This window comes from Meriones unguiculatus, chromosome X, assembly GCF_030254825.1.
Source record: "Meriones unguiculatus strain TT.TT164.6M chromosome X, Bangor_MerUng_6.1, whole genome shotgun sequence".
Lineage (NCBI taxonomy): Eukaryota > Metazoa > Chordata > Mammalia > Rodentia > Muridae > Meriones > Meriones unguiculatus.
The window spans coordinates 137,588,265-137,611,987 of record NC_083369.1 but is presented as its reverse complement, the minus strand read 5'-3'; the positions used below and the strand labels follow the sequence as shown (position 1 = coordinate 137,611,987).

Here is a 23,723-nt window from a genome sequence, read left to right as displayed (position 1 = left end):
TACTTGCTCCCAGCTGATGTTACTCTGTGTCTCTGGATGAGGCCTCCTGAGAGACCTCTCCTGAGCCATCCCTCCCTGGTGACTCTATTTCAGGTTCTCATTGCACACTTCTCCTTTCCCTGCTCTTCCAGGTGTCGTTTGGATTTGGGACCTGTTTCTCTTCCCCTTTTATCGTCAGCATTTTCTTCTCCACTGACTCTTACGTTAGCTAGCACATCTTCTTTAGAGTATTTTTAAAAATGTGTTCTGTGGTCAGGCAGTGGTAGTGCACTTCTTAATTCTAGCAAGACTCAGAGACAGTTGTATCTCTGAGTCCAAGGCCAGTCTGTTCTACAGAGTGAATTTCAGGACAACCATGGGTATACAAAGAAATACTGTCTCAAAAAACAAAAACCGTATTTTTTTTTACAATTCCATATATGCATATGAATGTCACAATTCCATATGCATATGAAATTGTCAATATATATAGTGTATTTTAATATCCAACCCAAGTTATCACATTGATCTTTCAAGATTTTCAAATTTCCTTTGGTACAGGAGGACTATTTAATAGCCTTAGGTGGCCAGTGTCCTTGCCTCTGTTATGCCCAGTTCTTGAGAACCCCCAAAGACTACCAGGAATGGACTCTGCTGCAAAACACATGAGGATCTTTTTATTAATTAATTAATTAATTAATTAATTAATTAATTTTTTGAGGCTCTTTGAAGCTATAGCCTGGGCTCACACATCCTTACCGCTGTAACAGTTGATAGCAGAGAGCCTCATGCTAAGGTTAGGTGGTTGATTTAAAGAATCTAGAACAGGGACTGTCTCTGACATCAACTCAGGGCAGTGAGAAGGAAAGACACCATGGCTCCTTGATAGCAGACAGTCTGAAGGGGTTAATTAATGGGTCTTGACAAATTAAATATGAAGAAGAGGAAGAAGTCATCAGCATTGTTAGGTTTTTGATTCACAGGATGTACAAGAATAGAGGAGAGAGAGAGACTGTGTGGGTTTGGTGTCTGTATGTGTTTGTGTGGGTGTATGCACACATACATGCAGCATGTAGAGGTCAGAGACTGATATTTGGTGTCCTTCTCAATGGCTCTCTCTTTTTCTGAGACAGGGTTACTCACTGAACTCTGAGCTAGTTGATTCGCATAAACTAGTTTGCTGTGAGATCTCTGGGGTTCAACATGTGTACATGTGCCACCACATCTGACTCTTAGTGGGTGCTAGGGCTCTTAATTCGTGCTTTCATGAAAGGCACTTTCACCAACTGAATTATCTTCTAAGGTCTATTCTTTTTATCTTTTTTTTTTCTTTTTTCTCTTTTGAGACAGTGTCTCATGTATGCCAGGATGGCTTGGAATTCATGTAGCCAAGGATGATCTTGGACTTCTGATTCTCCTTCCTCTTTCTCCCTAGTGTTGGGATTGGGTTGTAGGTATTCACTACCATGTCTGATTTATGAGGTACTGGAAATCAAACCCAGGGCTTTGTGTATGCTGGGCAGGTACTCTATCAATGTAACTATATCAGCCTTTTTCTTTTCTTTTTCTTTCCTTTTTTCCCCTCCCTCCATTCCCTCCCCTAACTCCTCTTCTGCCTCCTCCTCCCTCCCTCCCCTTCTCTTCTTCCTTCCTTCCTTCCTTCCTTCCTTCCTTCCTTCCTTCCTTCCTTCCTCCTTCCTTTCTTCCTTCCTTCCCTCTCTCCCTCCCTCCATCCCTCCCTTCTCCCTCCCTCCTTCCCTCCCTCTGTCCCTATGTAGCCCTAGCTGTCCTGGATCTCACTTTGTAGAACAGGCTGCCCATGAACTCACAGAGATCCTTCTGAGTGCTGGTATCACAGATTGCTCCACCATTCCCTAATTTTGAGATTGTAGGGATCAAACCTAAGGCTTCACACATGTTAGACAAGAATTCTACCAACCAAGCTACATACTTAGCTCCCTGATATTGTTTTCTAAATGATTTGGGTAAAAGATGAGCGTCAGAAGTAAGAGCTTTATATAGTTTGAGAAGGATGTTTTAGCTTGCTACTTCTTTTCAGGAACACCAGGAGAACTGATCAAAGGAATCTTTTCATTCCTCTAAAACTAATTCTGAAATTTTGGCAAAATACATCCTTGCAAAATGGTAAAACTAGACTTATTTTGTTAAAGGTAATTGACATGCCTGAACACAACCCTGGTGACATGGGAGGAACAATGCGACTGGGATTAAGACGGACCATTTTTACAACTGAAAATTCCATACTGAGTAAGTGTTTCAGAGTTTTGATTTTTATAAGACACTCGTTCATATAATTGCCTAAGTGACAAAAACAAAAACAAACAAAAAGCCCCCCAAAACAACAACAAAAAAAACCAAACCAAACCAAAAAACCAAAATGGTTACTGAAAAAGCTGATTGAAAATTATGTGCTGTAAAAGATTTGGTGATAATGCTATTAAACTTGTTTTGTTTTTGTTTTGAAACAGGGTTTCTCTGTGTAGTCTTGGCTGTCCTGGGCTCACTTTGTTGGCCAGGCTAGCCTTGAACTCACAGGAGTCTGCTTGCCCATGCCTCCCTGAGTACTGGGATCATAGGCGTGTGCCACCATGCCTTGCTAATAATATTAAACTTTTATAAAAATATCATTGTGCTCAATACATTTTAAGACTTGATGGTAGTAAGAGTGACTTAAGATTTATTTTTTTAAAGTAAATCAAAAGATGATGATTATTATGAATCTTAAATTTGTTTTACGTTTATTTGTCTTGCATGTGACTATAATCCCCTTTTCTTTCTGCATGTGAGTGTGTGTGTGTGTGTGTGTGTGTGTATGTATGTTTGTGCATGTGCATTCATATGGAAGTCAGGGGACCAACTTGGGGGAGTTGGTTCTCTCCTTCCTGGGGCTCAAACTCAGGTCATCAGGCTTGGTTGGCCCCAAGAATCTTTACCTTCTGAGACATCTCCATGGCCCTGAATTTTATGAAACTTAAACATAGAACCAAAGATATTTTTTATAGAGACATAAGACCCATAGTATGTAATTCATCTGTTAGTGTGTAATTTATTGGTTTGTATTATGCTCACAGAACTCTCCAGCCATTACTAGAGCATCTACAAAGTTGTCTTACAATCATTGGTGCCAACTTTAGATCATTTTAACCACCTCTCCAATAGAAATTCTGTACTCTTCAGCTGTTAGCACTTCTAATTCCTTCAGCCTCTGGCAATCCTTGATCCCTTTTAGATTTTTTACCTGTTCTGGCCATTCAATGTAAATGCAATCACATGAAATGAGGTCTTTTATATCTGGTTTCCATCACTTAGTACACTGTTTTCAAGTTTCATCTATGCTGTAGCATGTATCAGTATTTAATTTCTCCCTCCCCCTTTTTTTACAAATACATTTTTTATTTTTTATTTTAATTTTTTTATTAATTACACTTTATTCCTGTAGTTCCCTCCCTCCTCCCCTCCTAATCCTTCCCTTCCTCCTTCTTCTCCACGCATGCCCCTCCCCAAGTCCACTGGTAGGGGAGGTCTTCTTTTCCTTCCTTCTGATCCTAGTCTGTTAGGTCTCATCAGGAGTGGCTGCATTGTCATCTTCTGTGGCTTGGTAAGGCTGCTCCCCCCTGAGGGGGAGGTGATCAAAGAGCAGGCTAATCAGTTCATGTCAGAGATAGTCCCTGTCCCATTACTATGGAACTCACTGGGCACATGGGTCTTCCCTGAGACTGATAGTCCAACCAAGTAGCATGCATGGAGATAACCCAGAACCCCTGCACAGATGTAGTATTTAATTTCTTATAATGGCTATATAATAGGCCATTGTGCGGTTGTACCACAATTTTAAAAAATTCACTTACAAGTTTAAATCATTAGTCAATGATTTATTAAATTTGATTGCTTTAATTTTATTTGTTTATTTAAAAAGTTTTTTTTTTTTTTTTTGAGACAGGGCCTCATAGCCTAAATGGCCTCAAACTCACTATGCAACCAAAGATGACCTTGATCTTCCTGCCTTCTTCCCCTTCCCTTTTGTGCCTCCACTCTCAGTTTATGCAGTGTTGGAGTTGAAGTTTGCATTAATTTTAAATTGTGTTTCTTTGCAAAAGGCAGGTGACATATGAACTTTATGGTCTTTAGCAAGCACAAAGTTCTGCCTCCCTACCTAGCTTCCCATGTCATCTCTGGCAAAGGTTGTAAGGGACAACACTCTAACCATGGTTCAATTGAATGTCATTTATAAGAGTACAAAAGAAAAACAAAAAGCCTTGTAACATGATGTCGTCTTTTGGCTTCCTAGTTGGTACATTTTTTTTTTTTTGTAGGGTCTTATTTTTTCACAAGCTGACACATTTATTTTAGAGTTTTTTTTTTTTCTAGTCAATACATTTTTGCAAGGTTAGTATGAGCAAAATACGTTTACCCATGCTACCTATAAAAATGACTTAGCATTTTGAGCTGGACATAGAGTGGCACACATTTTAATCCCAGAATTTGGGAGGCAGAGGCAGGTGAATTTCTGAGCTCATGGCTAGCCTGGTCTACACAGTGAGTTGCAGGACAGCCAGGGCTACACAGGAAGACCTTGTCTTGAAAAAAAAAATCATCCAAACAAAATGATTAGATATTTTGGTAGAAAGTGTTTTGATCCTGCTTTTTTTTTTTAAATTTCAATTTGATTTGTAGGCCTATATTTACAGCACTTTGGACCGAGGGAGAAGCAGGAAGTAAAGAGCTCTTTCATAAAAGAATTCCCTCCAGCAGAACAAAGCCTGAAAACTCTTTTATTGAGGGACAATTCCTGCTTTTCTTATGTCACTTGTTAATCCAATAAGAGTTTTGAAACTGAATTCACTCATTTTGAGTCCAAGACTCAAGTATAAACTAATTTGGACAAAGGTACCAGTAGTCATCATTTACTTGCTTTAAAAGAAATACATTTACAGGACTTGTTTCTGTGCTATCTCCTGCGTGAATGCCCTCTGAGGTTGTTTTATTTTGTTTTGTTTCAAGGGCTTTAGGAGGTAAGAAAGGAGGTCAGTGGATAGAACACTTGCCTCTCATGCATGAAGCCTTGGTTCCACCCCCTGCATTGAATGAGCAGGGCCTCCCCATGGTGCACACTTGTAATCCCCAGCACTCAGGAGGTAGAGGCAAGAGGATAAAACATGCTAGGTGTGGTGGCTCCTGCCTTTAATCCCAGCACTTGGGAGGCAGAGATAGAAAGATTTCTGTGAGTTCGAGACCAGTCTGCTCTACATAGAGAGTTCCAGGATAGCCAGGGCTGTTACACAGAGAAACTCTGTCTTGAACTCCCCCAAGTCCCCCCAAAATTCAAGGTGATAATTGGCTACATTCAAGTTTAAGGCCTGCCTGTTTCAAAATAGGGCAAGGGCCTTTAAATAAAAGGGCTAATGATAGTGTGTGTGTAATTAATTGTCAAAGCTGCCTTAAAGGTCATTAAACACCAGCTGTTTTTCTGAACTGTTTATGACTCTCTACATGTGTACATCTGTGGTCTTTTCTGAACTTTATTATGCTTAATCTTTCTATTCTTTAATTGTAGCATAACTTTTTCACGTATCTAGATTTTGTGCCTGTTTGGGAATTTAGTATGTTTATATGTGTATTTTTTAAACAGTTTTTTTGAGTTTATATTATTTCACCTCTCTCCTCAATCCACCTCCTCCTGTGTAGCCCCCACTCCTCAACTGAGTATTATTGATGTGTGTGTGTGTGTGTGTGTGTGTGTGTGTGTGTGTAAAACCTATGTAAATTCATTTAGTGTTTACTTGGGATTGGATAAGCCATCAAGGGGCTTGTCCCTAGAGAAAACTAATCTACCCTTTCTCGACAGCCATAGTACACACACCCACATGCACACACAGTTGTTTCTGTAGTTTTGAGCCAGGGTTTCATGTAGTCCACACTGGCCAGAATTTACTATGTAGGCAAAGACCTTGAACATCTGATCCTTCTGCCTCCACCTCCCAAATAGAGGTGATCAGATTACTGGTTATTGTCATTGTCTTCATCCCCAACTCCAGGTCTTGTTACTCAGATTTACTTTGAACTTTGGGGCTCAAGTAGTCTTCTTGCGTCAGTCTTCTATAAGGCTGAGGATTCCAGATGTATACCAGTGTACCTGGCCCCAAGCATATAGTGTTTAATTAACTATAAATTCACGTAAGGAACCCTAATGTGATGATTTATTTCCTACTGATAATCATTTCAGATTGGTTCCAGCATCTTGTAAGAAAAATGCTGATTGGGACAGCTCCACACAGGCTTTGTGTTCCTTTGAATGTTTCCTTGAACAGGTTTCCAGGAGTTGGGTTATTAGGTCCAAGGGTATGAACAGTTTATGGCTGGTAATTCTGCCAGGTTGTTTGAAAGAAGGGTGAGTAAGTTCAGAATGTAATTAGCTGTGCTGCTGTCCTGCATTTCTAGTTTTCTGCTCACGTTATTAGTTTGCTTGCTCTGTTATCAAGAAGTTACTCTTTATGACTGTCTCTGGTTTGCATTTTTTCCATTGCTACACAGCCCCCTTTCTTCCCCTCCAATTGTTGGTTTGCTTGAGTGTAGACTGATTAGATCTCAGATTTTGTTAGCATGGAGAGATCTTCCTATCTCCAAGTCTGTCACCCAGATGATCTAAACCAGTGGTTGATACATTTTTCCAATAAAGGACCAGCTGTCATGCTGTATAGGTAGGCAATATAACTTTATTGATGGACACTGAAGTTTAATCTTGTATCATTTTCTTTGTCTGTTGAAATTATTTCCAACCATTTGAAATACAGAAACCAAACAAAGATGAAGTGTCATTTTTGGTGATGGGCTGCCTCAGAAGGTTGGCTGAATTGTGATCTGAATAAGAGGCAGCACATGGGAGGGAGAACAATAGAAGATGGCATTTCCTCACTTTCTGTCTGCCTGACAACTATCCTGTTAAGTGGCATAGAATAAACACCAAGCCATTTAGTCCAGCATCCCTATATTTTGGCTGAGGAAATGACGGCCTGAAAGGCAAAAGGGCATCTAGGAGGTTGGGAAAGTCAGAGCCAGGTCTTGTGACACTGTCTATATATGTTTTCACTTGTGAGAGTACTTCAGGCTAGCTGTCCATAGAACTGCTTCATATTCTCTTGTCTCCACATCCCATCTCCTCACAGGAACACTGGGATTATAGATGGATGCCACCATAACTAGCTTTATGTGAGTTCAGGTGAACCAAACTTAGGTCCTTATCCTTGTACTGCAAGCACTTTACCCAGTAAACCAACTCCCAGCTCTCAAAAGTAACTTTCAAAGCACACATATTACAGATGCCAGGGGCACTCAGAACTCTCTTTTCAGATTTATATACTTTATTGCATGGTGTTTTACCTCAATACATTTTATATTAGAAGTTAGGTAATGTGATTTATGTCCGTGGAATGACATTGTTAGTTGATTGAAGTCAGTGAGAGACAGCCCAAGGTAGGTCAGTATAAAAGGCAATACCTCTGGGCTGGTAAGATGGCTCAGCAGGTACAAGTGCTTGCCACTAAGCCTGATGACTGAGTTCAATCCCCAGAACCCATGTGGTTGATGGAAGGAGAGAACTGAACCCTACAAGTTTTCCTCTGACCTCCACATGTGCACTGTGGCATATGCATGCCATCCTATGCACAATAAATGAGTTAAATTTAAAAAATAGAAATAAAGAAAATAGGATGTTTTGAAGGTCAAAAAATACAGAGGGAAGTATGGCTGGAGATGGGCAGGTGAGGTGAGAGGGTGCTACAGGTATGGTTCGACTGGTTACTGAACCATTGCTTTGCCTGTGGCTTTCTACTGGACACAAGAAATGAGGATGTGATAAAGCACAAAGAATTGACCCAAGGTTCAGAGCTCAAGCAGGGGATGGGTGATAACTTGTTTGAGAGTGTCATAGACCCTGGTCTCAATTAGTTTAATCAGGTCTCACACTTATAACCAAGCATCCAGGAAGGGAAGCAAATCTTAGTCTATGCTGAGTATGGTCTTCAAGCTAAATGTCACCTCCTAGAAGGAGTGTGTCTAAATGTCATCTCCTAGGACGAACGTGTCTAAATCATCCAGGTCAGGTGAACTGGGGTTAGGAGGTAGGAGGCAAGCCAAAACTGTGTGGCTAAGGAAGGTGGAAACTGAATCCTTTCCTTCCCTTCCCTTTTCTTTCATTTCCTTTCCTGTCCATATCACTGGGGGAAGGAGGTAGATGAGGGACTTCAGGGGCTCTTGTCCTAGCTTCTTGCTGCTGTTTTCGGGAGTATGCTAGTGAATATGGAGGCTCAGGAGTGCCTCCTTCATCCTAAAAGAGTAGGATGTTATGTTTTCTTATCAGATAGCTGTGTCCTAATCCTTCACTAGTGTAGTGGCTCTGAGACACTGTGTTCTTCAAAAGCCCTTTAGACCAATATTCTAAAGCACCGGAGATGCCTACCTACTTCTGGATATAGCTTCTGCCTTGGAATCATTTGATAAGAACAATGCTTCCCCGTAGGGTACTTATTAGAGCTAACAGGATTCTACTTGGAAGTCCTAGGCCACTCACTGTCTGGCATATAGAAGGCATTGATCCAGTGGAGCTGTTGGGATTGTCAGCGGGTAGCACTTACTGTATTCACCTAAGATCCTGTCACAGATTGCTCCAAACTTCAGTCTGTGACCTGTTGTTAAGACTGGGGGTCGTCTGGGTATAGTGGCACATGCCTTTGATCCCAGCACTAGGTAGGCAGAGGCAGTCGGAGCTCTGACTGCCTTTCTGGAAACTCAACCTGGTTTACATGGCAAAGTTCAGGCTAGCCACAATTAAATAGCGAGATTCTGCCTCACACACAGACACACACACACACACGCACACGCACACACACACAATATCAGTGGTCAAGGGCTAAGAATGTAGCTTAGTTAACCAACTGAATTGAGTGCTTGCCAGAAATTCATGAGGCCCTGGGTGTGATCCTCAGCAGCAACCAAACCAGGCATGGGGACACATGCCTGCAGTCTCAGCTTTCAGGACTTAGAGGCAAGAAACTCATGACTTAAAGGTAATTCTCACCTCCATAGTGAGTTTGAGTTGGGATGCATGAGAACTTGTCTCAAGAAAACAATTAACAATAACATATAGATCCTAGGTGGTGCACATCTGTGCTGTTGGCACTTAGGAGTCAGATGAGGAAGAACCACCACAAATTCCAGGCCTGCCAGGGCTACAACTAAGACCCTGTCTGGAGAACAAGAGAAAACTACAGCAATAAAGAACGGGATGCAGCTAGGCTGGGAGTGTAGCTCATTGGTGGAGTACCTGTCTATCATGTATGAGACCCTGGTGAGCCTCTGCATGGAGGTGGGCTGGGGGTGAAGCTGGCTTGAGGAGAGGGGAGCAAATAACTTTTGTGTCTTTCAGGTTCTCTTTCTTTCCTAGATAAAGAGGCTTGGGGGTATAACTCAGCAGTAGAATGCTTGCCTGACATGTACCTGGCTCTATTCTCAGTACCCAACAAACAAAATCCACAAAAGATGACAAAGCACCGCAACGTAGGGTTAGAAACAGGGATGACACATTTAAATTGTGATGTTTTATCCTTGAAAAAATGACATAGTGGGCTGGAGAGGTGGCTCAATGGTTAAAAGAACAGAGGTCATGGGTTAGATTGCCAAGCACCCACAAGGTGGCTCACAAACATCTGTTACTCCAGTTCCAGGGTATCTGATGTTTTTTTTTTTTTTTTTATGTCCTTAGGTACCAGGCTTTCATATGGTATGCATTCAAATGCGCACATGTGTGTGTGTGTGTGTGTGTGTGTGTTTAGGCAAAACACCATACACATAAATAATTTTTAAAAACTATATAAAATTGGCCTAAAAGATTACCACAAAAACATAACATGAGGGGCTGGAGAGATGGTTCAGTGGTTAAGAGTGCTGTGTGCTTTTCCAGAGGTTCTGAGTTTAATTCCTAGCAATCACATGGTGGCTCACAACCATCTTAGTCGAATCTGATTCCCTTTTCTAGTGTGCATGAAAACAGAGCATTTGTATACATAAAACAGATAATCTTTAAAAACATAAAATTAGGGAAAGGGAAGATGTTTAGATATTGAAAATTACTGAGTTGTTTTATAAAAATGGAAGTTGACATTAAAGTCTAAAAGTAGCAAGGAAAGGAGAAAGCTGGAAGCAGGCCCTTATTCTGTACTTTTTTTTTTTTCATTTTGGTGTTGGGGACAGAGAACCTTCTGCATATGAGACAAGTGTTCTCTCTGAGACACACCTCTAGCCCTTGGGGGTTTAAGGCTCCCTTTCACTATGTAGCCTAGGCTAGCTGGGAAGTTTCCATCCTGTCTTCACCTCCAAGGGGTTAGGGTTCTAGGCATGTACTACTACCATCTGCAGCTCCTGACTGTGACTTTTCAGGTACAAGGAATGAAAACACTATGTGCAGCATTTCAGTAATTCCTGTCACACCCCAGGAACCAGTGACCACTTTACACAAAACAGAATTTTTGTAGTCTAGGTCACTTGCTGGAAAGGAACTTAGCTAACTCTTGACCTCCAGATGATGTAGAATGGTTGGAACTTAAGAGAGGAAAGATACAAACAGTCCTTAAAGCTAAAAGCCCCTTTTGCTTAGAGCCTCGAAATAAGGTTCCATGGGTTCTAGGAGCAGTGTCTTGTGAGAGGAGAGCAGGGGTCTCGGAAAGTAAGACACTACTCTGGGCTCCTTATGAAAGTGTCTTTGAGTTCCATGATGGCACACCCCTTTAATTCTAGCACTTGGAAGGCAACACTCTGAGTTCGAGGACAGCCTGACCTACAAAATATGTTCCAGAACAGCCAGAGTTACACAGAGAAACTCTGTCTTGAAAAACAACAGCAACAATAAAAAGAAAGTGTCTTTGTCTGCAAGGAAGCACACAAGTGCTAAATCAATATTGCATAGAGGGCTCCAGAGATATCTCATTTGTTAAAGTGCTTGCCTTGCAAGTATAAGTGAGGGCACAGTAAAACCACTGAACCGGACCATTCCATGGGTAGAAAGAAAGGTTTATTAGGGACTCAAGATGCAAAGGCTATGGGGGAGGGGTTGCAGAGAGAAACAAAATGGTGGAAAAACACGTGAAGTTTATATGACAGGACAAATATAACCTGTTGAATCTGTATGATGTTACTTGTGTATATATTTTCAGGGCTGACTGATTGACACTAGGCAACCAATTGTTGTGCTCTTCCCTGGGGAGGATCACCTCTCCCACACCCAGATTTTCTCAGTTGCCTATAGTTCTTTATATGGTTGAGGCATAGTAAACTTTTCTTCATTCAGTTTGAATGTTAATTGTTGTCATCCTTGTTCAGGTCACATTTGAACAGTCATGTAGTGAGACCTTATGAGTATAATTTCTGATATTAGTGTTTTAAATTTTATTTAATTTTATATATGAGTGAACTTAACTTCTGCCCATCTCACTAGTCCCTAAGCTTATATTTAATATGGAACTATAAAGGTATCGCCATGAGTTGCTTTTCTGAATTTATTTCTAGTAGATTTGTAAGCAGTCAAGAAATATTTTAAATGCATAAAATAAAAATTCCAAACAGCTGGATGTGATGGCTCAGACCAGTAATCCCAGCTACTCCAGAAGCTGAGGCAGGAGAATGACAAAATCAAAACCTGTACGGGCTATAGAGCAACTTTAGGCCAGCCTAGGGAATTTTGTGGGACCTTGTCTCAAAATAAAGAACTAAAACAATAAAAAAAAGGTAAGACTGGCAGTATAGCTGTCAATGACAGAGCACTCTCCTACTCTATGCACGGGCCTGGGTTTAATCTTCAGTACCAATAAAAAAGTAAATAAATAACAAAATTTCCAGTGTTTTATCTTATCGTATACTATATACGTTATATATGCATGTTTCATTTATTCAACAGAAATTTATCATTACCTGCTTTGTGCTAAGTGTTGCTCTTAACAATCAGACAAGGCTGAGTGTGGTGATGGCTCATGCCTTTAATCTCAGCACCCAGGGAGGCAGAAGAAGACAGATTTCTGTGAGTTCATGGCCAGCTTGGCCTGCAAAGCAAGGCCAGGACAGCCATAGCTGCAAAGAGAAACCCTGTCTTGAGAAACCAAAAGGGGGAGGAGAAGTATAAAACAGGTCCCTATTTTGTCTTCTACCATATAAAACTTATGTTCTATATTCTTTTTTTCTGTTCCTATTTCATTATCTAAAATAATAACAGTTATATATTTTATTTCCTTACTGCTCTAATACTTGAATTTATTTATTCCTCACAGTGACCCTATGAAGTAGGGATTGTCACAATCCCTAATAATTCTCATTTCACAGATGGGGAAAACTGAGGCATCGAGACTAAATCATTTACCCAAAGCACACATCTGTTAAATGGTGTAGAGGGATTTAAAGCCATTTAGTCTGGCTTCAGAGCATTTCTTTCCTCCTCCTTCTCTCTTCCTATCACCTGCAAGATAGACACCTTAGCAAATACAGTCCGCCTTAAGGTATGTAATAATAGTCATAAAACCATGCACTTTCTGAAGTTCACAGAGTTGATATAATGCCTCCTTCCTTTCAGCTGTGTATCACTGTGCAGTTGCCCATTTTCCTTTAGTTTTTATGAACTGATAGTTTTAGTACGAAGGTGGTTCCAAATGACCCCACCCTTTGGCAGTACCTCCAGTGGAGCTCTCACAAAGGCACTTTTGCCCCAACTCTGTCTGCTTTTCTCTAAAACACCTTATCTATTCACTGTTACTCATTTTATCACCACCGTCTCCATCTGTCTGGACAGAACTGCAAATTGAAGCTCGACTATGATCATCACTTACACAGAGGCATGTAATTGGCATTTTTTTTTTTTTTTTTTTGGTTCCAAGTCAAAAGCTCAAATGAAGTCATAAGGCATTCATTTGGTCTTTCTCGGTTGAGGCTTCCTATTCCAGCTTCATGATGTCTTGAGGATCTCTAGCCACCCTCTCTCCCGAATGAATGGGGCCTGGTTCCTGAGTCTGGTAGAGCTTGACAGTAACTCCAGCACTGTGTGTCCCTTGGGTGTCTGTTGGCGTCTGCACCATGAGGGCTGTTGCTGTGGGGATAGTCACTGCCTTCGTAGTGTGTTCCAGCAGGGTAAACTAATTGAGTGGCTTTTACTGACGGAGATGGCTCTATCCACATAATCTTTGATCACTGAGCATCCATCTTGTAGATTGTTGTGCCCAAGGTCTTGCTGAAGGTGCTGCTCTGAGCTGCAGTGGTGTAGCTATGTGGCTGTTTAAGTGCCCCCTTGCTTGATTTGCAGCCACACACTCCTGGTTAAGAAGCACAGGTAACTGAGTTGCTATTTAATCCAGCAGTCTTCTCATCTTGATGATCAGCTTGTTTTCATCACAGCAGTGAATGTCTCTGTGGTTAAACTTTGGTCTTCATTTCAGCCCCATCCCCAACCTCTGGCAGTACTAGAATCTCTCTCTGAGAGCTGTGGGGTGTGTGTGTGTATGTGTATGTGAGTGTATTTGTATGTTTGTGTATGTGATACAGTGCATGTATGGAAGTCAGAGAATTTTGAGTCCATTCTTGCCTTTGACTTTGACAAGGTAGGTCTCTCTTGTTTCGTTTGTTGTGCTGTGTATTTCAGGCTATCTGGCTGGAAAGCTTTGAGGCACTTCTCCTGTTTCCAAGCCCAGTCTTGCTGTATGAATGATGGCATTACAGATGTGCACCACATTTGGTTTTTCAAATGTGATCTGGGAACTGAGCTTGGGTTGTCAGGCTTTTGAGGCAAATGCTTGCATATGCTGAGCCATCTCCCCAGCCCAAACCCAGGATCTTGTGCATACTAGTCTAGTATTCTACCACTCACACACTCTGCCACTGAGATATGCTCCTTGTCCAGAATCAAATTTTAGGGTTAAAGCATATTTTAAGGTGGAATATGCAGAATTAAGGACAGTAGGGTAAGAAAAGATGCAGGCGGCTCTGGGGACATAGCTCAGTTGGTAGAGTGCTTTCTTTGTATGCACAAAGCCCTGGGTTTGATCCCACCATCTCATAAAAATAGGGCATTGGGGCTGGAGCAATGGCTGTGTGGGTACAGTGCTTGCCATGTAAGTGTGGGAACCTGAGTTCAGATCCTCAGCACCATGTCAAGAGCCAGGCATGGTGGTGTGCTCTTGAAATCTTAGCACTGTGTAGGCAGGGACGAGAGACTTGCTACAGGGTTTTCTACCAGAAGACAAGATTGTCGAGATTGCTCCTTGGAGTCTGGTTCTTTCTAAGCCTCTGATAGAGATCACAGGGGTTTTCTCTACACTCTTGCCTGAATTTTGCTTTAGTCTGATTAGGTCATTTTCTTGTTTGCCTCTTGGTTTTGTTTTGTTTAAAATTTTGTTTTGAGACAGGAATGTGCTTCTGAAGTTCATCACTCAGTGCTAATTCCATTCTTATGTCTTCACAGGGAAGCTTTATGGTGATGTTCCTTATGTAGAAGAAAGACACCGACACCGTTATGAGGTATGCCTTTCATTTGAATTACTGAGAGATATGGATGCCACGTGTAATGAATGTAAGCAATTGTAAATGGCCCTTTGGGAAAGGTGTCCAGCTTCATAATATCTGTAGGGAAGGCTCCTCAAATTTCCCTAGCATCTCTCCCCTTCAGAGGAAGCTATTGTGATAAAAGAGTAGATGATGGCAGAGTATCACAGAACTTGAATACATATGGACAGACATAGCAAAAAAAGACTACCCTAAACAAGCTCAGCATTCCTCCCTAACCTTTGCCTCTTGTTTCTCAGGTTTGAGAAAGAGAGATAGCCTCCAACAAGGAGACAGATGCTTCTAGCTCAGGAATGAGTTTCTGGATCTTGTGTGGTGGATTATAGCTTTCAGGAACCTCTTCTGAAACTCAAACTGAGCTTGAGGCTTAGTGTCCCATGACTAAGAGAAGTTAACTGCTGAGATTTCAACAGGCATGGCATCTGGAACTGTATATGGTCGTACTGGGATTAGTCAGTCAATCATGATGTGTTTGGCTTTGAAGAATAGTAATCTCTACTTGTTATTTATTCAAACCAATTTGAACAATAAGGACATTTATTAGCTCAGGTCACAGGTAGACTGGTCCATGGTACAGCCAGGACTCCTGTTGTCTCCATGGTTCTCTTGGCCTCCCTTTTCTGTGTGTCTGGTTTGTCCAGAGTGGTTTCTCTCATCATTGTGAGGTAGTTACCAACAGCAACTGAAAAATTTTTTTTTTCAGTCTGATTAGGTCACTTCCTTGTTTGCCTGTTTTTTAAAATATGTTTTGAAAATATTTATTTATTTATTTATTTATTTATTTACTTAGAGGCACATGATTTCATTATTCAACTCTGGCTAGTCTGGAACTCCTATGGAGAGTAGGCTAGCCTCCTAGATGCTGGCATTAAAGGCTTGTGCCACCAATCAAATTTTTGAGACACAGTCTCATGTATCCCAGGTGGGTCTTGAACTCCATATGGACCTGAAAATGACCTTGAATTTTTGCTCCTCCAACTTCTACCTCCCCAGTGATAATATAATAGGCATGTGGCACTGTGCCCAGTTTTATGTGATGTTGGAGACTGAACTAGATTCATGCATGTTAGGCAAGCACTCTACCAACTAACCTGCATCTCCAGCCCTAATGGGTCAACTTCAGTTACCTATCAGCCTGTGAATTTGTACCATTTCCAGAACCATGCTCAACATTGGTGGTCTTTAACCTGAGTTTTCACAATATCAGCCAAGAGGAATGGATGTCTTTTTTTTTTTTTTTGCCAGAATCATAAGTTGTTTTTTTTTTTTAATTTATTACAATTTATTCACTTTGTATCCCAGCTGTAGCCCCACAATCCCCTCCCAAACCCACCCTCCCTCGGATGTCTTAATCATTGTTCTATTGCTGTGAAGAGACAGAATGACCAAGGCAACTCTTATAAAAGATAACATTTTATTGGGGACTTGCTTACTGCCTCAGAAGGTTAACTCATCATCTTAGTGGGGAGCATGACTGCACATGTGGAGCTGGAGCAGTAGCTGAACGCTACAGCCTGATCCACAGGCTGAGAGAAAGAGACACTGGCCTGCTCACTCTCCCCTCCCCAGTGACATATTTCCTCCAACAAAGCCACACCTCCAATCCTTCTCTAAGAGTACCACTCCCTAATGACTAAGCATTCAAATATGTGAGCCTATGGAGACCATTCTTATTCAAATCATCACAACGTGTTTATTGTATTCGTCTTGGCTAATTGGAGTCAGCTTCTGGAATGGGACAGATAAAAGTTCCAAGACCAAACAAAAGAAGAATTTAAATCCTCAATCAAACCTGTAATTTGGAGCCCCAGGGAGATGGCTTAGAGGGTCAAGTACTTGCCAACAAATGTGAGCATTAGAATTTAGATTTACAGCACCCACATAAACGTTGGGCAAGTATGACAGCCTGCCTATAATTCCAGCACACAGAAGGCCAAGACAGGATCCTTTTCGAAAGCTTGGTAAGCTCCAGGATCAGTAGGAGACCCCCCCCTTTCAGTAGGCTATTGAAGAAGACACCCAGCATCAACCTCTGGCTGTCAAGTGAATGCACACATGTGTGCATATGCATCCATACCCATGTGTACCCATAGATAGGCAAGCATGCTTATATACAGGGACGCTATATACATGTAAAAAATTAGAATTTGGGGATAGTGTATGTTACTTTGTAAAATACAGACCAAAGAAACTTAAGAAAGGATTTATTTTGGTTCATGGTTTGAGTAGATACAGACCATCACTAAGGAAATCAGGATGGGGTAGCTGAGAGCATTTTGCCAGCAGTCAGTAAGGAGGGAGGAAGAAAGAAAAGAAGAGGGGGAGGAAAGAAAGGAGGAATGCTGGTATTCAGTTTATTTTCTCCTTTTTATTCAGTCCAGGGCCCTAGCCATGGGGTAGTGTTGCATACATCAGGGTGGATCTCCCCTCCTTAGTCAGTTAACTCTTTGGAAATGCCTCATACACATGGCCAGAAGTGTGTCTCCTAGATGATTCTAAAGCCAGTCATATTTACAAAGAAAATTAGCCATCACAGACTGTTAAGTACATTTAACTTGGGGAAGTAGCAGATACAGGTAAGCTGATATCAAAGTTCTGATTCAGAATATTTGCATTACCAAAGTCCTTTGTTCTGAGTCCTATCTCTGAGTGATACAGCATGGACCTCTCAGGTTCATGTGAGTTGAATTAGACTTAGTATCTCAGGTTTACCATGAGTTTAAAATTAGATTTGGGATGTTGAATGGAGAAATTAAGTAGAGGATCAATGCAATGGAAAAATCCATCAACTGATACATAACCTCTTTATAAGCTGTTTTTTAATTGCTCTATAGTTCAAAGACTTGAATTTCTTGCAATTCCAGGTGAACCCTAAACTGATCAACCAATTTGAGAAGAAAGACCTTTGTTTTGTCGGTCGCGATGTAGATGGGAAGAGGATGGAAATTATTGAATTGTCAAGTAAGTGGGGTTTTGTTTCTGGAAGTTTCACGGTGACCTAACACACCTTTTTGTCAGACATAGTCAAATTTGGGATCTAGTTCATTGTTCCCTCCCCCAATTCCTCAATTTCTTGAAATACATACAGAACTTCAGAATGCATGGAAAAACACATTGCATATCATTTTGGGACCTGTTAGTTTGAACTTAGCATCAATAGCTATATTTTCCCAAGTCTACCAACTTTATAAGTAGTAGGCATCTTTGCCATTTCCCCTTCTATCTTCTGTCAGCTCTTAGGTAAATGCTCTGCATAAAGCAGATAACTCGTTGTCTACTGGCTCTCTTTTTGTTCTTCTGCTTGTTTTTGGTGGTCATTGTGGATGTCTGTTGTATGAGGGACCAAGATCCTTTCTTGATTCTTCACTTGGGGTGTTGAATATAGAAATTAAGTAGAGGATCTTGAAGTCATTGAATATCTAGACACTAATCACTGCACTTGGGTTTTTCATAAGACCAAACAAAGGGCTGGCGATGTAGCTCAGTTGGTAGAATGGTCGCCTCTCATGCACAGATCTCTAAGTTTGGCCTCCAGCACAGTAGTATAACCTGAGCATGGTGGCACAGTCCTCTAAAGTAATCCTGGTAGGAGGACCAGAAGTTGAAGGTTATCCTTGGCCACATAGTGTGGATAACCTAGACTAAAAGACCCTGTCTTAAAACCAACAAACAAGGCAGGCAGTGGTGGCGAATGCCTTTAATCCCAGCACGTTGGAGTCAGAGGCAGGCAGATCTCTGAGTTCTAGGCCAGCCTGGTCTACAGAATGAGTTCCAGGATAGCCAGGACTATACAGAGAAACCCTGTCTCAAAAAACCAAAACCAAATAAACACAATCAACCAACAAAACAAACAAAACACAAACAACTAGATTTCTGTTGAGGAGAGCATAGAAGAGAGCGTGGTGTGCTGGCACACACTTGTAATCCCAGTACTTGGAAAATTTTGATTCAGGAGGATTGATTTGATTTAAAGGTAAGTCTGGGCTTGTAGTGAGTTTGAGGCAGGTTTGGGTTACATAAGATAAATAAGCAGCACAGAAAGTATATATGGCTGGTCTAGGAGACCCTGAAGCATAGGCTTAAAGCACACATTTGTTACTGACAAGACATAAGGTATCATTCTTCTCATTTACCTAGCTTGTCTCAGCTTTTTGTCTTGTCATTGTTTAGTTCCAGTCTGCTCATTCGTGTAGAGTGTGTGTATGTGTGTGTGTGTATGTTGAATCAATACTTTTTCCCACATTTTCAAATGATTAAAAAAATAAAAGAATACTGTCACATGAGAATATAATTATGTAATTATGTGACATTTGAGTTTCTGCGTCCATAAATAGTTTTATTGGAGATTGGTGTAGGGATGGAAAGGTGTGACCTTTTCTTCACTCATCATAAAGGTCACAGCTGGTATTCCTGTGATACAAGATTAATAAGAGAAAAGCAAGAGATGGAGATTTAGTTTGGTGGTAGAGGTTCTGGATTCAGTCTTCAACTCTGGAAGAAAATAAACAAATAGAAGAGAAAAATATGTTCTAGTTAGCTTTTCTGTTGTTGTGATAAACCATTATGACCAAAAGCAATGTTGGGAGGAAAGTTTCTTTCATCTTCCAGGATATAATCCATCATCAAGGGAAGCAAAGACAGGAGCTTGAAGTAATTCACAGAAGAATGGTGTGAATTGGCTTGCTCTCAGGCTCATTTCCAGCTAGTTTTCTTATATAGCCCAGGACCATCTGCTTAGGGATGGTACCACCCACAATAGCCTGCCACCCACATCAATTATAAGTCAAGAAAATACTCCGCAGACATGACCATAGATTAATCAGATGGAGACAGGTTTTTTAAATTTTTTTTTTAGACAGGGTTTCTCTGTGTAGCCTTGGCTGTCTTGAACTCTTGTAGACCAGGTTGGCCTCGAGCTCATAGAGATACACCTCCTTCTGCATCCCTGAATGTTGGGACAGTTCTTCAACTTAGATTCCCTCTTCCTAGGTGTGTCAGGTTGTCAACTATGATTTGCTAGCACAAGTCTACCTCTTGTTAACATGACACTCAAACACATCACTGTTAAACCATTCTTTTCCTTTCTTGTCCCAAGATCTCATGTTGGTATCACAGTATATGCAGTCCAATTTTTAAAGTCTCACAGTCTTTAAAATTTTTAATGTTATAACAGTTCAGTATCTCTTTTAATGTCTAAAGCTTCTTAATGGTGGACTTTTGTAAAATTAAAATCAAACAAACAAATTATATACTTATGTATTTGAAGAGAGAAAAACACAACACGGGTACAATCAGATCAAATCAAAACCAAAATCTTAGTGTAAGAAGTTCCATGTACACCACCTGGGACTCATTCATGATCTTCTGAGATAACAAAAGGATTTGGCAGTTTCACTTCTCTAGCTCTGCTACCTGCAGCACACAGTTTGTGTTATAGATTCAGGCTGGCTTCATTCTTCCAAAGTCCTGGAATCTCCAGTAATCTGGGGTCTCCACTGCAGCTGGGGCTGCACCTTCATCTGTGGCCTTCCATGCCTTCTCTTCTAGGATTCCAACTCTGCCACATAGCCCCAAGACTCATCTTCTCTCCATGACACTTTCAGTTTTTCAGCTTTCATGCTGAGCAAACCAGGTGGCTCATACCTTTAATCCCAGTACTTGGGAGGCAGTGGCAGGCAGGTCTCTGTGAGTTTGAGGCCAGCCTGGTCTCCAGAGTGAGTTCCAGGACAGCCAGCTCTATACAGAGAAACCCTGTCTTGAAAAACCAAAACCACACAAGTGCACAAAGTACCATGTGGGCTATCTTACACATTAATAAACACTGAACAAAACTAATTTAGGGAGGAAAGGGTTCATTTCATCATACAAGCTACAGTCCATCATCGTCAAGGGAAACCCAGGCAAGAAGAACTCAAAAGAGGAGCTGGAAGTAAAAACCATGGAGAGCTAGCTGCCTTTCTTATACATCCCAGACCCACCAGCCCTTCTGGAGGCAGGGGTGGTGCTGCCTACAGTGAGCTGGACCCTCCTGTATCAATTAGCAATCAAGAACATGCCCTACCGACATGACCACTGGCCTCCCTGATGGAGGCAATTCTTCAACTGAGGCTTCCTCTTTCCATGTGTGTCAGGTTGACGAGATTAGCCATTACAAAGCATAACAAGTCTAGTTAGTTAGTTAGTTTCATGTGACACAGGGCCCTTCCAAAATGATAACTCAAAGATCGGGGGGTGGGGAACACTTTTTCATTCTTAGATTTGAAGAGTAATAGGCAGCCTGTGGAAATGTGACAAGGCAAAAGTTGTGATAGACTGAGGGGCCAGCAAGACTGTCCAGATTCTTCTTAGCCTTTCTCTGCATCATTCTTCCCCCATAGATGCAGGGCATAATCCTTCCGGAATGAGGGGCTTTCCCCCCACTGCTGTTTTTTTTTGTTTGTTTGTTTTGTTTTGTTGTTGTTTTTTTTCTGAGACAGTCTCATGTATCCCAGGCTTACCTTCTTCAACTCAGTACCTAGCTGAGGCTTGCCTTGAATTCCTTCTCCCCCTTGGCTCCATCTCCCATATCCTAGAATCACAGGTGTGGGTTATGTGGGCTATGCCTGGCAGGCAAGAGGGTATTATGACCTACTTTCAGGCAAGGTAACTCATCCAAGAGTTTATGCTGGCTCCCACACACAACAGCAAAAATGGTCAAAGTGACCTCGCTTCTGACGCTGCTTTTTACGTTACAGTAAGAAAGAAGTTGTGAAAGAGGCTTCATGTCTTGCAATGCTTAAAATACTTATTATTCAACCCTTTACAGAAATATTTGCAACCCCCAGCCTAGACCCACATGTATACACCTTCTTTTGACAAACTTGAATATTTTATTTATTTATTTATTTATTTATTTTTTTCAATGCAGTTTATTCAGGAACCTTGAACAATCTTCTGACCCTGGGGAAAGCCAGCCCACAGCTTATATAGCCTCTGGGTAGCTAACCCCAGCGTGCCACGTGGGCAATGCAGATAGGTCCACATACATGGAAGCAAACCCCGGATGTCCTGAACTCACTCAGTAGACCAGGCTGACCGCAAACTCAGAGATCGGCCTGCCTCTGCCTCCTGGGTGCGTGGTTAAAGCGTGTGCCACCACAGCCTGGTGGGGTCTTTCTGTTTTTATTGAGGTTGTCTATTTATGTGCCTGTGGGGGTATATGTGTGAGCAGCTGGATGGCGTGGCAGGCATGCAGGTGGAGGCAGCCCAATTGCAGGAGTCAGTTGTAGCTTTCCACAGTGTAGTTCCCAGGAACTGAACTCTGGTTATCATCCTTGGCAGCAAGCACCTCTGTCCATTGATCCATCCCACTGGCCCTGGTTTTATTTGTTGGTTTGGGTTTTGTCTTCAAGATGCTGAGATCAAACTCAGCCTTTTTAAGTATTTCACTGAGCTATGTCTCCGGTTCTTTGAATTGTTTATTCATTTTTTTCTGGCTTTTTGAAAGTGTCTCAGCATCTGGCCCTCAGCCTTAGCCAAATGTGGAGTTGGACAAATTTGAATATTTCTTGATCTGTTTGTCTGGCTGTTTTCTTGGCATGTTCGTTTTATGTCAAATTAAATTTAAATGTTCTCCAATTGCTTCCTCAGGGTGATTTATGTTAATGAACCATCATTCTACTCTCCTGGGAGTTTCTTACCCTTTCTGTCATTGACTTTTGGAGCAAGATCATTTTTTGTTTGTTTTTGAGCTGTCCTGTGTTCTGTGTGGTATTTGTAAGCGTCCCTGGCCTCTAGTCAATGGATACTAGTAGCAGGCTTCATTCACCCTACCCCTTAGTTGTAGCATTTCAAAAACATCTTACAGAGTTGGAGAAAAGGTCTATTTTCCTGGCAGAGTGTTTGTCCAGTATGTACAAGTTCACAGTACCTCAGTGCCAGCTGTAATGCTGGACTTCGTAATCCCAGTACTTAGAAGGTACTTAGAAGCAAGAGGACCAAGAGTTTAAGGTCATTCTTAGGTACATACATTAAGGTCTTCCTGGGCTACAAGAGACCTTGTCTCAAAAACCAGACCAAACCAAACCAAAACTAATCAACCAATCCACAACAACAACAACCAACCAACTAAACCATCTGTAGACACTGGCAAATGTGCCTGATCAAGAACTACTCTCCTAGATCATGCTGGACCGTGCACTATTCAGTTCTTCCTCCTTCCCCTCACCTCTCCAACTTATAATCACTTGTCAAATGCCACAGAAAGTGTTTGAGATTGCCCTTGCAGTCCCTGCTACCTTAGCCTCCTGCATGATGGCTTTCAATCTGACTTGTTCTCAAGTTCCTCCCTGCTTTTATGTTCTTCCCTTTCTAATACTCCTAAGCAGGACAAGACTCTGGCTTTGCTCTCCAGTCATGCTAATTTGTTGAAGAAATGACGCTGATTTGTTGGATGGGAAGTACATGTTATATACTCCAAAAGGGTAGCCTGAGCTAGATAGAGTGGTGTGTGCCTGAACTCCCAGGATTTGGGAGAAGGAGGAGGAGGATCACAGCAAGTTTGAAGCTTGTCTGGGTTACACAGTGGGCTCCAGGTTAGCCATGGCTACATAAGGAGACTTTGTTGACAAATGTCTTAGGGTTTTATTGCTATGAAGAGACAACATGATCACACCATTCTTAAAAGGGAAAACATTTCATTTGAGGCTATCTTACAGTTTCAGTGGTATAGTTCATTCTCATTATGGTGGGAAGCATGGTGGCTGGAGAATTTGCTGAGAGTTCTACATTTTGATCCATAGGCAGCAGAAGACCATTCCACACTGGGCGTAGCTTGAGCTTATGAAACCTCAAAGCCTGCTCCCACAGTGACATACTTCCTCCAGCAGGGCCATACCCACTCCCTATGTGGCAAATATTCAAACACATGAGTCTCTGGAGGCTATTCCTATTCAAACCACAACAAATAAATTGATAGCTGGGCATGGTAGCTCATGCTTTTAATCCTGACACTTGAAGGTTGAGAGGTTGAGGCAGTCAGATCTCTGAGTTCAAGGCTAGCCTAGTCTCCACAGTGAGTTCCAAGCTAGCCAGGGCTACACAAAGAGATCCTATCTCAAATAAATAAACATGCAAGTACAAAATAAAGTGTTAGA

At 41.5% G+C, this 23,723-nt stretch overlaps 1 protein-coding gene across 7 annotated transcripts in view; it reads left to right on the top strand.

Moving 5' to 3' along the window:
- Ctps2 (CTP synthase 2) overlaps positions 1-23,723 on the top strand; it is a 166,185-nt gene that overhangs the window by 69,199 nt on the left and 73,263 nt on the right. For all 7 annotated transcript variants that reach the window (XR_009588341.1, XM_060374325.1, XM_060374324.1 and 4 more), the window contains exons 14-16: positions 2,151-2,247; positions 14,489-14,544; positions 17,454-17,550. Coding sequence is in view for 6 of the 7 variants with exons in the window: in XM_060374325.1 (XP_060230308.1) it covers positions 2,151-2,247; positions 14,489-14,544; positions 17,454-17,550 (250 nt within the window). In the remaining variant the exon portion in view is untranslated. The remainder of the gene's footprint in view (positions 1-2,150; positions 2,248-14,488; positions 14,545-17,453; positions 17,551-23,723) is intronic.